Below are 15,043 nucleotides of genomic sequence, written 5' to 3' on the forward strand. Positions count from 1 at the left end.
TTTCTCCATTCCCCTGCCCCCATGTGCCTGGAGAGAGTAGAGAGGAGGTAACACTCTCCCAGACCAGACACGTCTAGGTAATCTGACAGCTTGACTTGTGTGGAGCTCTCTGTGACGGAGCCTCTCTTCCCAGATAAGCCTCTTTTCACACCCTGACTGGCAGCATACTCGTGGCTAGACAAGCCACGTCTCCTATGATTCCCCATGCATGGAATGGGCCGGTGTGTTTGTTTATGTGAGAAAAGGAGAATCCTCTTTTGTATGGCAGCGGTACAGGAAAGTGTTTTATACCCCCATCCCCCCACCCCCCTCCTCGACTGTGTAGTGAAAGACGTTTTCTTTATGTCACTTCTTATCAAGTGTGACATGTCCTTTTTAAAGGGTTTTGACACATGGCCTTGAAGCAGAAAGGGAGAGTATTACTTCTTCTTGAGTTCTTTGATTGTGACAGGGAAGCAGACCAATGATCCAGCTCAGCTGCTTGAATGTACAGTTAGATTTCACTCTCACACTCAGCCCAAATTATTTTTACGCACACACTCAACCCTGTAACACTGAGATTAGGTGGCTTGTGAATGGTAGATTTATGACAGCATAGCCTGATGTCCTCATATGGGTTAGTGCATCATTCTTTTGACGTCTGAATTGGGCTTCTGTATGAATGCTCGCCCTGGATTATAGCACAAGGGATTGTAAAATCGCATGTTGTGTATTAGTAAATGTTCACATGGTCCCCTTCAAATGCTACTATATGCCATTCAGTGGTGCGTTATATTATCCATACAGTGTTGTCTTAGGCTTAAGTACCGGTGCTTTGTGTTAGCTGTATATTGTCAAATACTTTGGGAGTCCTTAAAAATGAGCATCAAATGTTTAGCATACAAGTTACACCAAAGCCCCATAGAGATTCTATAAAAAACCTTACTTTCTAGGCTTAGTTGTGCCAATAACACACACACTCACACTCGCACTCACACACACACACACACACACACACACACTCACACACCCAGAATGCCTTCCAGCAGCAGCCTACCATCTGCTCCTCCAAAATCAAATCACAGGTCCCAGCCACCCTGTCTGCAGGCGCTGCCACCCCCTCCCACTGATGCACACACACTCACACACACACTTGCTCTCACTCAGCCCCCCCACTGGGGCCCTGGCCACCACCGGATAATTAGACCTATAAGCTGGAAGGGAGGGTTAAAGTGCAGCTGTCAGGTGTGTGTGTGTGTGTGTGTGTGTGTGTGTGTGCGCATGTGTGTGTGTCCATGGATGTGCATGCGTGAGTGAGTGCGCATACACAATACATCTCTCAGTTCCACTCTCCCTCCTCAATTGCAAAGCTGCTCCTCAGAATGAATGTTAATTGAACATCTTGGTTATCAGAGCCAGCAGAATCAGCTGCTGCTTTTGAAAGACAACTCTGTTTTACATCTCAAAGCTGACTGGGCAGGGAGAAAATAAGATTTCCATATTTAATTATTTATTTATTTGTTTGTTCATTCATTCATACAGAGAACAGCTCACAGGCCAATCCCCCACAAGTTTTCTTTTTTAGCGCAGTGAGAGTGCAGAAAGGGTGGCACAGAAGAGAGGGTCCATGTGATAAGACAGAAGGAGCGAGTGTGCTTATGGAATATTAAACACTACACTAGGGCAGTCAAGAATTATTGACTTGGATATTGCACCAGAGAAAAGTAAGCTATCTTATATCATTTCTGGGCAGATGCTCGTTTTTTTTTTAGGATGATATCAAATTCGCAGGGTTTTCTGTTGGAATATAGTGTTTATAGAATGAACAGTAGTCATCGTTTCTATTTTACCATTGTTCTCTGCGATATTAAGACAATATTACATAGCTTATATATAGCATCTAGTTTATGTAGTTTTAGGTGATTAATCAAAGCATTGACTCTACAAATGCAGTCAACTTGGACTTTTCACTTCTCCTGAGGTGTTTGGACCTGGGCTGGTAGTGTAATAATCAGTGTGCTGTATATCTCTTTCCCCCCTCAGCTCCCTGTGGCACTGTAACTGCTCCAGTGGATCACAGTGTGGGATTATTACAGACTGCCAGCAGGCCGCAATGGACCTGCCTATGCCACACTGCTTTATGAGCGCAGATGAAGGGCTGGCCAAGTGCTAGCAAGATCCAGAAGAGGGGAAAGGGGGAAGAATTGAAAGGTATAAGAGGGTTGTCGATAGAGAGAGAGAGAGAGACAGAGAGAGAGACAGAGAGAGAGAGGGAGAATAGTCACTAGGCTTTGGTTCCCAACCCCCAGCCTATAGTCAGCTAGTCGTTCCCCTCCTCCTCCTGCCCTCCCTCCTTCCTCCTTATTAATCCCACTGTGCAGAGCAGCTGACAACCTCTTCTGCTCTGCATCAGACTGTTTCCCATAATTAGATACAAAATATATATTACACTCGCCTTTCAATTACATGATCCATGCATGGTTAGGGATTGTTATTATCTGTTGGGAGACATATATTTGCTAGATGCAGGGAGAGTGAGGATGCAATATCCACTATACTGTATTATATGACCTTCAGGCCTGTTTGTTTACTTCGGGGGACAGGATAGATGGGCACACTCACACACACACTCACCTAGCTAGCTTTGCCTTGGGATATCATATCAAAGTCAAATGTTTGCTCTCTCAGGGGAAATTTTATGAACAGGTAGTGGAGGACAAATACATCATCCATCAAGTGACCCTTTTTGTTACACCAATGGGTTCTGGGAAATGGTGTTCGGAAAGGTATTGGTGCCCTACAATGGACTGGTAACCTGTCAGCCCTCTGCCCCCCTGAAAACATAGATCTTGGTGATCGTATAGTGCAAACCTTTTCTTGTCATACCTTTTCTCATCCTATCATTTAGAGCCAATTTACACCACTATCCTACTTGTAGTCTACTAGACAAGCATTCAGTAGATTGAGTTTACATGTCATTGCTGTCAGGTCTTATAGTCAGCATCAACATGTCAGACTCTGTTAGCCTCTGCTTGTCCCAAATGTCACACCATCCCTGTTGCCCTGTCTGTCTCACTCAGTCTCGCAAATCACAATGTCTTAAAAATCCCTCGCTGTCTTTTAAGTAAGCAGTATTTCAGAGGCAGCTAATGTGATGTTTTTTGGCATGCACTCATCATATGGTCGAATAAGAGCTCGACATAGTGGATTTAATCATCAATTTCATGTATTTATTACAATGTTTAGTTGTAGTGGAAAAGTGGCATTACATTGGAATTGATTCATTATTTTTCTCTCATACAGCATAGAAATATAGAGATATAGCTTGGATCCCTGTAACATAACATGTTCTGTAATAACATCAACAAAAAGTTTAGATGAGTTGTAACTCCACTCTACGCAGCATTATTTGTCCCACTCAGAACAGCATCTACCAATAACAATGAACATGGAAAATGGAAAGTCCTGAAATGCTTTTCTCTTTCACGATCCATTTCACTGAGTGACGTTATCAGAACGACAGTCAGCCCATTATCCAGAGAGGAGCCAAACACAGACCTGGTCCATTTAGGCTGCTGAGCTGAAAGGGCTCTAACGGTCGTCCCTCCAAAATCTCTAACAGGCCTATTCAGCGCATACAGGAAGCACTGGAATGGGAGAGGAAACGGGACTCTGCATTGATAATTGGACCTTCTGCTCAGCCTCAGATGTAATGTCCTCTCTTTTGTTTACATGCCTTACATGTTTGCAAGAGTTCAGTGGATGTAGCTTCCGTAATAAACTTAAGATCTAGTGATATTTGGAATAGCCTAAATATCAAATGTCTCTGCACAAATGTCTGCTGTTCATTTACATAAATCAAATTGGTGCGCCTGGTACCCCACAACTCTTATGAAAGCAATTTGATTTTTAATTCCCTTTTCCACTAGCTGGCAAGCCACTCTTTCCAATCTCTTTTCACTCAATCGTCTCTTATTGTAGACTGAAATTTCTAGAGGCAAGAACATTTGTGCGTGTGCATGCCTCGAGTGTGAATAACAAAAGTTGATGAAGGTCATCCAGAGGTCTGAGGACTCCAGCAGTTCGTGGCAGAATTTGTGAAGCACAAACAATTTGACGCTGTGCTGTGGGTGGGAGCGGGCAGGCAGACCGCTGTGGGACCACAACAGACTGAGAGACTATTTAAAAGTGGCTTTTTGGATCACTGCTTTTTTAGAATTCATTTTTTCTTTATTTTTTTACCAGCAAGTAAAGAATACAAATATTTTCTAGTGTTAGTTCCACTATTTAAAAGATCTCACAAACTTTAATTGCCTGTATTTTTAACATGAGGAACCTATTTTTCTTTCCTCTATCATTTTCTACAGGTAATGGGTTATAGGGCAGATATGGCTCATGAATGGGAGAATGCAGAACAACATTCATCATCCATATTGCACATGAGAGATGGAGAATATCTGAAGGAGGGGCCTTCTCATCATGTGTTGCTTATTGGGATTACTTCACACTTTAACAGACAATTGGACTTTTATCAAAGCTTATCAATTAAATCGTTTAGGCATTACATACATATAATCTAGCCTACCTATCCGTCCAGATCAATGTTTCAGATCACCTGCTTTCAAATGGAGTGTGATGCATGGGATGGTGATGAAATCCCCTCAGACTTCTAGCCTGAAATAACAGAATGAGAAGACATGAATGGGGGCCCCCTTTTGTGAATAACAATAGCTTGGGCTGAGCTTTTATATCCTATAAAATATGGTTAGTCAGATTAACACAAATTGATTCTAAATCAGACTAAGAGTAACTCTCTATGCAATGCAGCGTTCCATATAGATAACATGGCTAGATTGCGTGCGGTTGCTGGGTTTTGGGGGCATACTGGTGTGTGGGTGTGAGTGGGAGGAGGGGTGGTGGTTAGCGTGAGACTGATATAGAGTGGCATCATCTCACATGACACGCTCCTAATGATGATGGCCTCCTGGCCCCAATACTCTGAACCAGCCCAGGTCCTAAATACGTTAGCTGGGACATGCTGTTCTGCTATGTTGTGCCAACAGTTAGAGGTTTGTATTTAGTGAGGAGCCTGAATTTTGTTTGCCCTTTTTATTAAAATTATAAGGATGGCACTGTATCTTGTCAGTTGCGTACCTCGTGGCGGGACAGTGAAACATGCTGGCAGTTACAGACAGATTAGCAAGACTGTCCCCCTCCCTGTTCGCTAGAGGCAAGGCCACACAAGGGCTCCATCTAATTGTTAGGCTTGAGCTGTTTTTAGGGCCAAATCTGGATTAATCACCACCATTTAGGTCAACAGCCATGAAATTTGCATGCCCACCTATTGTTCTTTACTATCATTTGCATACATCACCATCTGACACCAGTGCATTGATATACCATCCATTCAGGAATATTCTTGGCTGGGTTCAGTGCTGTGTCGTTGTTTAGTCTGGACTCACTGATGAATCATGCTTTTATATACTGATTATCTACAGAAAAAAAGTGGTATTTGGTGAGGCTGCAAGATGAATGATTTCACAGGATAGGATTACAAAATAAAGAGACTGAATCAATACAAGTCAAAAAGATGCAGCGTTGGAGCGGTTGCCTTTGCATCACATGGGTGTTGTTTGGCCTTTGGCAGGGCCGACAGTGAGATAAAAACCTGCGAATCCAGAACCCAGCTCACTGGCCGCGGCAGATGGCACACACACACCCACCTCTCTGCCAACCATTTCCCCTAGACTGGGTGGGCAATACAATGGCCCCGTATTGTATTTATAAAACAAAAGTGCTTGTTCTCTGCTTCTCAAGTGCTGGCATGATACCCCGACATGATGAAACAGGAAAACACAAAGCAGGCAGAGGACGGAGAGAGCCGGGGTGTCAGGGGGCACGAGGCTGGCGGCTGTGCAAAACGTGTGGAGGCCACAGGGGGGGAAGGGGGGCAGTGGGGGGTATCCATTGTGTGATGTGTGATCTCACCCACTTGTTTTGTTTTGTTTGTCCAGCCCTGGCTCTCATCCATTCTTTTCAGCAGGCCTTAGTTTAGGGTTTGGAGCTTCCAGCCCCTACAGGAAAGTTGACATTGTGATATGGTTGCAAGACTGCATTCAAATCCCAGCCCACACACTTTTATTTGTCAACTTCACTTTAATCATGCTGCCTCAGTTTGGCAGATTGATGCGATGACTAATTCTGCACAGAGCAGATGAGCAGTACATCTAAGTGACCCTGACATTTATAACACATAGTCTGTTACTGTAGGTAGAATTGTATTTGCACATCAAATAGTTTTTCCTTTTCCTTAGTAGTCCCTGGGCACAGCTCTTGGCTTAAGAGCATGGTGACATTTATGTGAGTGGACAGTTTTGTTCAGAGTGGCACAAACATGAAAGGCCACATAGAGTTGATAATGCCAGTCTTTGCAGTGACAAAGCCCGGAACCATTTTGCTGGACTTGTTATTTGACGTGTAGTTAGTGTAGTTTTGTTTTTTTCTAAGCAACCATGGGACTTAGCAAGATAGATAGTTCACGGTGTTTGAAGCTCAAGGGGAGAAAAGAAGTGGGAGAATTTGCATTGCTGTATAGACAAACTGTGGGGTGAAGTGGGGGGTGTGGGTGGCAGTGGCAAGGGCAGAGCAATGCTTAGGCAATATTGACTCGTAGACAGATGGACAAATGGACATCAGAACAAAAGGTTAATTTGAGGCTGAAGATTATGTAAAACTGGCAACAAAACCATTAAATATTTCATGCTTCCCTTGGGAATCTCACTGCACCACAGCGTTTCTAGAAGTCTCAATTATTAAGGTAAGGTAATCTAGTCCACTGGGACTATAAAGGCAGTGTGTGTGTGTGTGTATGCGCAAGTGTGAGTGTTTCTACGTGTGTGCACGCGGACGCAGACTGACAGTATTGTCTCCTCTTCCTCTCTTCTCTCCTTCCTGCACGGCTCCATCTGAGTGTAAAGAGCTCAGCACTAGTGTACATCCAGACAGCCTGGGGTAACGTAGTGGAATGTCTCTCTCTGCTTGGATATGACTGGGAGGAGAGGGAGACAGCTGTGTAATGTGTGATACGCCTACCAGGCACAGGCTGGTGTGAGACAGAGTTCACTAGACTGCTGCTGAGTTACCCTAAATTGCTCTGCAAACCTAAACTGCCATTTTGAATTTATGTTTGATTTGACGTGGAGGACAGCACTGTTGCCTCAGTGTGTCCCGATAAAATGTCCCGCGTGAATTTATCATGTTGTAGTCTGTGGTTGACGAAAACCCATGTAGACGTGCTCATTTATCATGCAGATATATATTTTTTTCTTTATGCCCTCAGTGAGCGATGGTGCGTTGGTTCGTTTACATCAGTGTGTGCAGAATGTTCATACTTTAACTGTCTAAATCGACTTATGTGCTGTGCATTCAAAAGCCGTCTTTCAGGAGATTGAGTGCAAATGGAATTTGTTAAAAACACACAGTATTTAGCAGCTAATCGTTAATGCAGCTAATGCAGAGTAGCGAGCTAATGATGGGCTTAGGTTTCCGTGCCACTGCCTTGTCTTGCCTGTTGGACACGTGGCTGAGATTTACCTCTCTAATCCAAAGGAATTAACCAGTAGTCTGTGGAAACGGCCACTGTCTGTGAGTACGCGTTCAAACAGAGTTTATAATCCAGCTGGCTTAAGCATCAGGCGCACAAACTTAATAGGTATCTGTATGTTCTCGATCAAAGTAATTATGCATTTGCTGTGTAAACAAATTAGCATGTTTTGCTATTCGAATATTGAATCTCTGAATATTTCATGGCTCGTGTAAGGAATGCACAACCAGTTTTACCATGAAAGGCTCTTGCCTGCGGAAGTGCAAGTAGTGCTCTGTAGACTGTTATGACCTTGCCCAAGGCAAGAGGCAAAGATCTCTCTCTTTCTCTCTCTCCCTCTCTCTTTTCGTCTGTCTCTCAGGACTACACCCACCTCCTTTACCCCTCATTACCATGAGTCAAATGAGAAGGAGTGTTAAAGCAATGAGGGGTTTGGGGGTAGATGTGGCTGATGGTGATGATCACAGTGATTGGCCTGTCAGCTCTGACATGAAGAGCCTCTACTTTCTTGTCTGACTATTCTTCGGCCACTTTGTCAGTAGGATGATTAATCTGCACGTGTCGGTGTGTGGCATCTGTTTTAGGAACGAAGCCCTGAATCAGGAACAAGAGAAGACAGTTTGGTGCTGTGTTCTTGCATTGATATGTTCACTGTGATGAGTGGCATTTCAGTTCATTTTCAGGCCCTGGAAATCAAGACCTTTCACTATCTAGCCTAAATATCTCTTTGATTTTGATTCTGACCCGCCTGACCAGTCATTAATAGCTCAGTGGCCTTCAAGTGTGAATCCCTTGCATATTTTTTGTATTATTTAGTTATCTGTGAACAAGGTTTGAGTGAAAGGATGGTAGAGGAATACATATCTGACACACACACACACCTAAAGTCCTTGACCTGTATTTTCCCTGTTGCTGGGCTTAGCAGGGCAGAAAGTACAGCATGCAGGACGGAGGAGACAGACGGATGGCGAGCGAAAGAAAATGGCAGACAGACGAAGGGGAAAAAAGTGTGACATCTTGGAGGGCAAACTTCAGTCAGAAGATGTACTACTGTGCCTCCTTGTTATACTCAAGACGCGCACACAGCCAATAAAGAACCTCCCAAACAGTTCACTTCACTGATTGGCCGAGACAAGCCCTATCATGACAGCGCCTAGATGGAGCGCCATTGGCTGTTTATCCTGGCAGTAGTTGACAGGGAGAAACAGAAACATGGACAATGCGGGCTGACATTCATACACTCCTTAACTGCTCTTCTGCTCCAAACAGACTACTGCGTACAGTAGATGATGCACTTGTTGGCATTCAGGGAAAACACCCATTATGTTGAAACACTTAAACTGGAATAGTGTTAAATGGCACCCTATTTATAAGTAGTGTTTTTAAGTTTTTACCCCAGCATTATATTCAGTGAGTGCCCAGTGAGTTTTGGCCTTAAAGTCACAATGAAACAGCATTTTGAAAGCATCTTGCTTCCTTAATGTGACGTATTTTCTGTTGGAACAGGATATTGGGGTGGGACATAACGCGGGGAGGGATCATTCAAAAGTGGAATGGGATATCAGTTAGGAAGAGAAAGGCAGTTTTGTTTAAAGCACTTTATGTATTGTATAGTAACCCAATTTTTTTTTTTTTCCACCAATTTTCCGTACCATAAAATTAAATGCCAAAAGATTTATTATTTTCTTGTTATTTTTTATATCAAAATCTCATTACATGTACTCCCTGAAAAACAGTGCATCTTTAAGGTTGACCCCCTGGTGTACCAGTAGGTGTAAATAAAAATTCCAAACGATAAAACCATCACAGATTTATGAACAATCCCGCCCCTCTGCCCCTCCTATTAATATCATTTATTCTGAACTGATCTAATTTCCTCCCCACCCCACACATTCTTCAGCTGATATTTCATGGTTGCTAGAAATGAATCATGAATGAGCCATCCGAATAAAACAAGTATTTGTTCAGAGGATTTTTACTTCATCTTCTATTTGAGTGTAGTCAGTCGCTGTTCCGTAAATTCTGCCAGTTTTAAAAAGTGCATAAAGGTGCATAAAAGTTGGGTCATTTAACAGATTTCCTTAACCACTCTATCTCCTTTTCTCTCTCTCTGCTTTAAAACCCTGTCAATACTACACACCAGTTGTCTCCATTTTCCCATTATCCCCCTGGGCATCACAGGCCAGCTGAAAAGTACTTTGTCATCGGCTACAGCAGAGCCAGCCTTGCAGGGAGAGAGGTGTGTGTGTGTGTGTGTGTGTGTGTGTGATGGAGAGTACAATCAAGGGCCTTTCAAACAATGCTAAGTAATCTCCCAGCCCCCAGTCCTTTTACTTCACAATGACTCTGCGTTTCCCAGGGGGCATCGGGACAAGCCTATCTTGGGGCAATAGGGAGCTAACCTGGCTAAGACCAATTTGAACACGGATTCAAATTAGAATTCAAATTAATATGAAGTGATTTATGTCAAAGTATCTGCCACGGTTCGCGAGGTGCGGCCATGACGATGCGTGTGGCTTGTGCTTGTCAGGCGGCGTCGCGTGGCTTTGGGAGAGCGGCCCTCGCCCCGGCTGTCACCAAGGTCCTCTGTCTGCTGATGTCATCGTGGCTGCCGTTTGCCCTGCCAGGGGACAGTGCTCACCTCAGCAGTCCCAGCGCTCATGTCACACATTGTCCTCAAACACCTAGCCACCGAGCTCAGCACACACTCACACACACACACACACACACACACACAGTCCATTGAGGTGGATGGAAAAATACTGGATGGTCATTGATGATGCTTATACACCAGAGTTGGTACTGTATGGATTAAGTGCAGAAGTCACTGAAAACTATTTGCCTGGTTGCAGTCTTAAGATAGGAGACTGTAATTGGCATCAGTGTGTTAAACTTACTGAACTCGTACTACACTATATACAATGTACAGTGCAAGTTGAGTCCATTGTGTGCATTACATATATTAGGATATACTTCTCAAGGATCAGTAAGTTATTGTAAAGATTAAAAGATAGTTTGGTCCTCAGTTCTGATTGGCTGAATCACTTTCGAAGCCGCTGTGAAACATCCGATAAATGCACACCTGTAGTTAATTAATGCGGCAACTGGAAATCACCAAGTAAAGAAAATCAGTAAATTTCCATTTATTTGGGGGATAACAATGGAGGAATGGTACGAAGAAGAAATTTAGGGCTAATTATTATTGATTTGTTGTCTCTAGCATTGCAGTTATTACAATGTGTTGCAGCCACTTCATTTAGCTACTGTTCAAGAACTATATTGTTTGGCAGAAGGATACATTTGAATCACAATTCTAATTTACTTATGTTATTGATTAAACATAAAAGATGTATAAAATATTTGTGTTGGTGTATTACCACCATTTTATGCAAACCATGAGAGGCCGTGCTGTAGTCATTTCAGAACAGCCAAGCAGCCTAACAGCGCTTCTTAAGTTGGTCTAAAATCACTGTAAAGCGTGACCTCTTGTGACTTATTGCTTCATTTTACAAATAATGTCCACATTGTACTGCCCTCTTTCACCATGATAGCTTCTACTATACCAACAATCCACTTTTGACACGTACATCGGCCTATCTTTGGGGGCCGTTGCCATGGTGATTCTAACAACTGTGCCCAGACAGTATGGTGGGGCGATCAGCTGCCAAGCTCCATAGTGAGAGCCCGTCTAAAGAATGGCATCCACTCCAGCTATGTGACACAAGAGCTGCTCCGATACTCTGCCATGGCCTGGCATGCATACACACCGCATACACACCGCATACACACCACATACACACCCGCATATACACCGCCTACACACCGCATACACACCGCATACACACCGCATACACACCGCATACACACCGTACCTCCACATTCACTGATATTGATTCCTTCCCTTTGTTTCCAGGTCAAGTGAAAAGGTCAGCAGTTTTGCCTCAGAAATTAGATGGGAAGGGGGGGGGGGCATGTTGAGGCTGAAGTACTGTTTTTGTTTATTCATGAGAGTGCTATGGATACTATATGCTGTCTCATTTTTAATTTATGCTGTCTGAGTTTATATAGAACATGCAGCAGAATCATCTGAAATCTATTATTCATGGATGAGTTGTGGTAACTGTGTTTAGGCCAAATATGATATATTTGTGGCATTGTGGTGTTACTAATACATACAGCACTCCTCCTGCTATTTCAGTCCTCAGGTTGTACTCTATTCTGACTTGTCTTCCACCTCTGTTTCCTTTCCTGTCATCCTCCACCTCTTCTCTCTACTGAAGAGATGTATGGCTCTTAGAGACGGTTAGGGGTCTTAAGGAGCCCTTTATTCCTTCTGGATCTCCTTCTGGACACACACACACACACACACACACACACACACACACACACTCCTTCTCCCACTGTGTCAGCCCCCGATCTCCTCTAGAGGATCCATCTGCCCACCAGTCTTCAGCCATCCTGTACTCCTCCTCTCACTCTCTTAAGTTGTGTGTGTGTGTGTGTATGTGTGTGTGTGTGTGTGTGTGCGTGCGCACTTGTGTGGGGGAGGAATGATGAAGGGATCTTTATCCTTTTCTGTCTTCCTGCTTGTCCACCTACCTAACAGCGAGATAATCTGTGTGTGTGTGTGTGTGTGTGTGTGTGTGTGTGAGTGAGTGTGCGTGGGCAGTTTAAGAGTAGCTCCCTTTCCTCTCCAGTGGTGGGTGTAAGAAAAAGAGTTGGAGCTTGAGAAAGAAAGAGAGGGGGAGAAGTGCACTGTGTGAGACAGAGCAGAAGAAGACAAATTGCCCTGCGACAGAAACGCTTAGCGTAGTCCTTTCCTCACATGACTCCACATCGACTCTGCAGTATTCTGGGTGTCAGGGTGTTGTGACCTCTCTGTGTTGTGCTGTTAGTCACACTTCCTCTCTACACCCTCACACTCAGCCCATACCCCATCACAAAGACTGACTTTAATTAGCCGGTTTCAATGAGCCGCCCACACAGAGCAAAGCAATTATTTCACAGCCTAAAATACCAGAGAGACACTGCTGAAACATCATGCAAAATCATGCAAAATTATGTAATATCCCAGGGATTGACATGTTTGACACGAGGAAAACTGTGCTGTAAAGTGTTGTGAACCAAACTCCATCATCCATACCTCACAAATATGTTATCTGTAAGTAGAACTGTTTCCAAATAATGACTTGAGGCCTGTGTGGGGAGGTGTTACTTATCTAGGAATCACAATAGATGAATATATGGAAACAGTTTCAGATGAGGAGGATTTCAAACGTTACATTACAGTGACGCCACACCAAAGTATTACACCCTCAGAATAACCTCCAACCGCTTCGTTTCTTCCCTCTCTCCCTCTCCTCTCCCCACCCGTCTCTCTACAGATCAGCTGTCTGCAGGATTTCTTTGGGGAGGATGACGTGTTCATAGCGTGCGGCCCAGAGAAGTACCGCTATGCTCAGGACGACTTTCTGTTGGATCACAGTGGTAAGGCTTCCACAGCCTTTATGACTGGTAGGCCTGACTAAGACTAACTAAACATCCGTCTGCCTGTGTGTGTGTGTGTGTGTGTGTGTGTGTGTGTGTGTAACCCTTGGTGTCCTTCCCCGCCATTCTTCTCCCAGTGCCGCTCGCAACGCCCGTTTCCTTTCGGAAGTTGACGGCAGGATGAGGTTTGTGTGTCTAATATAAATAAAAACCCTATTCTTATCGTTTTTTTAATGTGTATTTTTTGTTTGATCTAAATTATTATAAAGATAATTTTAATAGTGGAAAGTGAAAGTTCACCAGTAGCCTATAATTGGTAGTTAGGAGTCAAACATCTACAGAAAAGCATTGACACTATACATTTCCACACTCACATTCCTGCCGTCAACTGAGGGAAGTGGTTGGGTTGTTGTTGTGTAAATTAAATAACATTCCAACGTGTTTCCGTCATTGTATTTATGTACTGTATATGCCGTATCTATGGTGTGTGTGTGTGTGTATGTTATGCAGATCTTATGTTGAGTAGTATCCTACTTATCGTCCTGACAAACCACCAGGATGTCTTCAGAGGCGTGTTGAGGCACAATGTGACCTCCTTAAACCAGCAGATCCATTCGTTGCAGCTCTGCAGTATTTCTAGCCAAGGTTAGACAACCTCACGGGAAAGAACAGGAGATAATTTTAGTCCAACAGTCCAAACTATTCCCAATGTTTGACGTCCTGTTTATTGCTTTTTTATTTTTGTCAGGCTGGCTAGTTATGGGGGTGCATATTTTAACACACACACATACTCTGTGTTAACTGCTCATGCTAATGAGTGAGTGTGGCTTGGTCGTATTCAGGGGTAGTTTGGAGCTTTCGTCCCACTTATACTCCTATGCTCCACTTTTAAGAATTAGGTCTTTGACAGAAAAAAGAAGCACACTGTACTCCCTTTTTTGGAGGTACAGAAGCATACAGAATGGGTACAGTACACACTCTGCTGTCAAAACGTTGTAAGGATGAGCAGCATCATACTTAGAGTGGGTGGAATATATAATGAAAAAATGCAAAAAATTAAACTAATGTTGTAGTAGTGTAATCAGAAGAGTTACATAGAAAAACAGAATTGAGGGTTGAACAGTTATTGCCAGGGGACACCTGGACCCTCCACCTGCAGTTTTTCATGAATATGCAGAGAAGGACAATTAGTTATTAGTTTTTGTACTAAACGTTTTATTTAAATTTTTGCGCTCTAATGTCTTTAACATGTTAGCGACTTGGTATGCAATTCTCTTAGTCCAGGCATTCAGTGTAATCCAATTGTGCAAACACAACAACACTAATCAAAACCAAGCAAACTTTTAAAACCAAACAAATATGTCCTTTCTGAGCTCAGGAGCTTTAAATTTAGAGCTAAATGTTCAGTTGAGAGGACGACCTAGAAAAAAAAATGTTGTTTGCTGTTTTTTCATATGTCCACCATGTGAGGATGAGAGCTCTTTTAATCAAAGAGTGAAATAAGTATCTGGTGATAGCATGGGAAAGACATCAGAAATGCATATGTGTGTTTGTGTGTGCTTCTGTGGGAGTCTTTTTTTAATGTCTGTGTCATTACAGTCCCCATCACCACCCCTCCCCCCTCATTAACACAAAGCTGTCAAGACCCCTGACAGTTTTACCACAAGCTTCATTACAACATCTGCTCTTACTGAACGCAACTCTGTGCAACACCACTAAAACATCTGTGGCACCAGGCGCGCAGCAAACGCCATCATTACCAAAGCTTGTAAATTTTTCATGGGGTTATGGTGTGTGCTGATAACTTTAACCGAAAATGCTAAAATTGCTTTAATGCTGCTTTGAAGGAAAGACACAGCTCTAGGCCTGCATAAAGCGTATTAGTTAGGTTATGCATAGCCTATATTATATTTAGTGCTGTAGATCTGCAGATCATCAGAGAAGATAATTGGGACATGATATTAGGTAAAGAAT

At 43.3% G+C, this 15,043-nt stretch overlaps 1 protein-coding gene across 1 annotated transcript in view; it reads left to right on the top strand.

Moving 5' to 3' along the window:
- dclk2a (doublecortin-like kinase 2a) overlaps positions 1-15,043 on the top strand; it is a 41,217-nt gene that overhangs the window by 10,275 nt on the left and 15,899 nt on the right. Inside the window, exon 3 of the mRNA XM_071519713.1 lies at positions 12,967-13,096. Coding sequence (XP_071375814.1) covers positions 12,967-13,096 — 130 coding nt within the window. The remainder of the gene's footprint in view (positions 1-12,966; positions 13,097-15,043) is intronic.

The sequence above is a fragment of the Centroberyx affinis genome, unplaced genomic scaffold (assembly GCF_046629955.1).
Source record: "Centroberyx affinis isolate AG114_WGS23_722 - 3 ecotype Tasmania unplaced genomic scaffold, CSIRO-AGI_Caff_v1 ptg000723l_1, whole genome shotgun sequence".
NCBI classification, from domain to species: Eukaryota; Metazoa; Chordata; class Actinopteri; order Beryciformes; family Berycidae; genus Centroberyx; species Centroberyx affinis.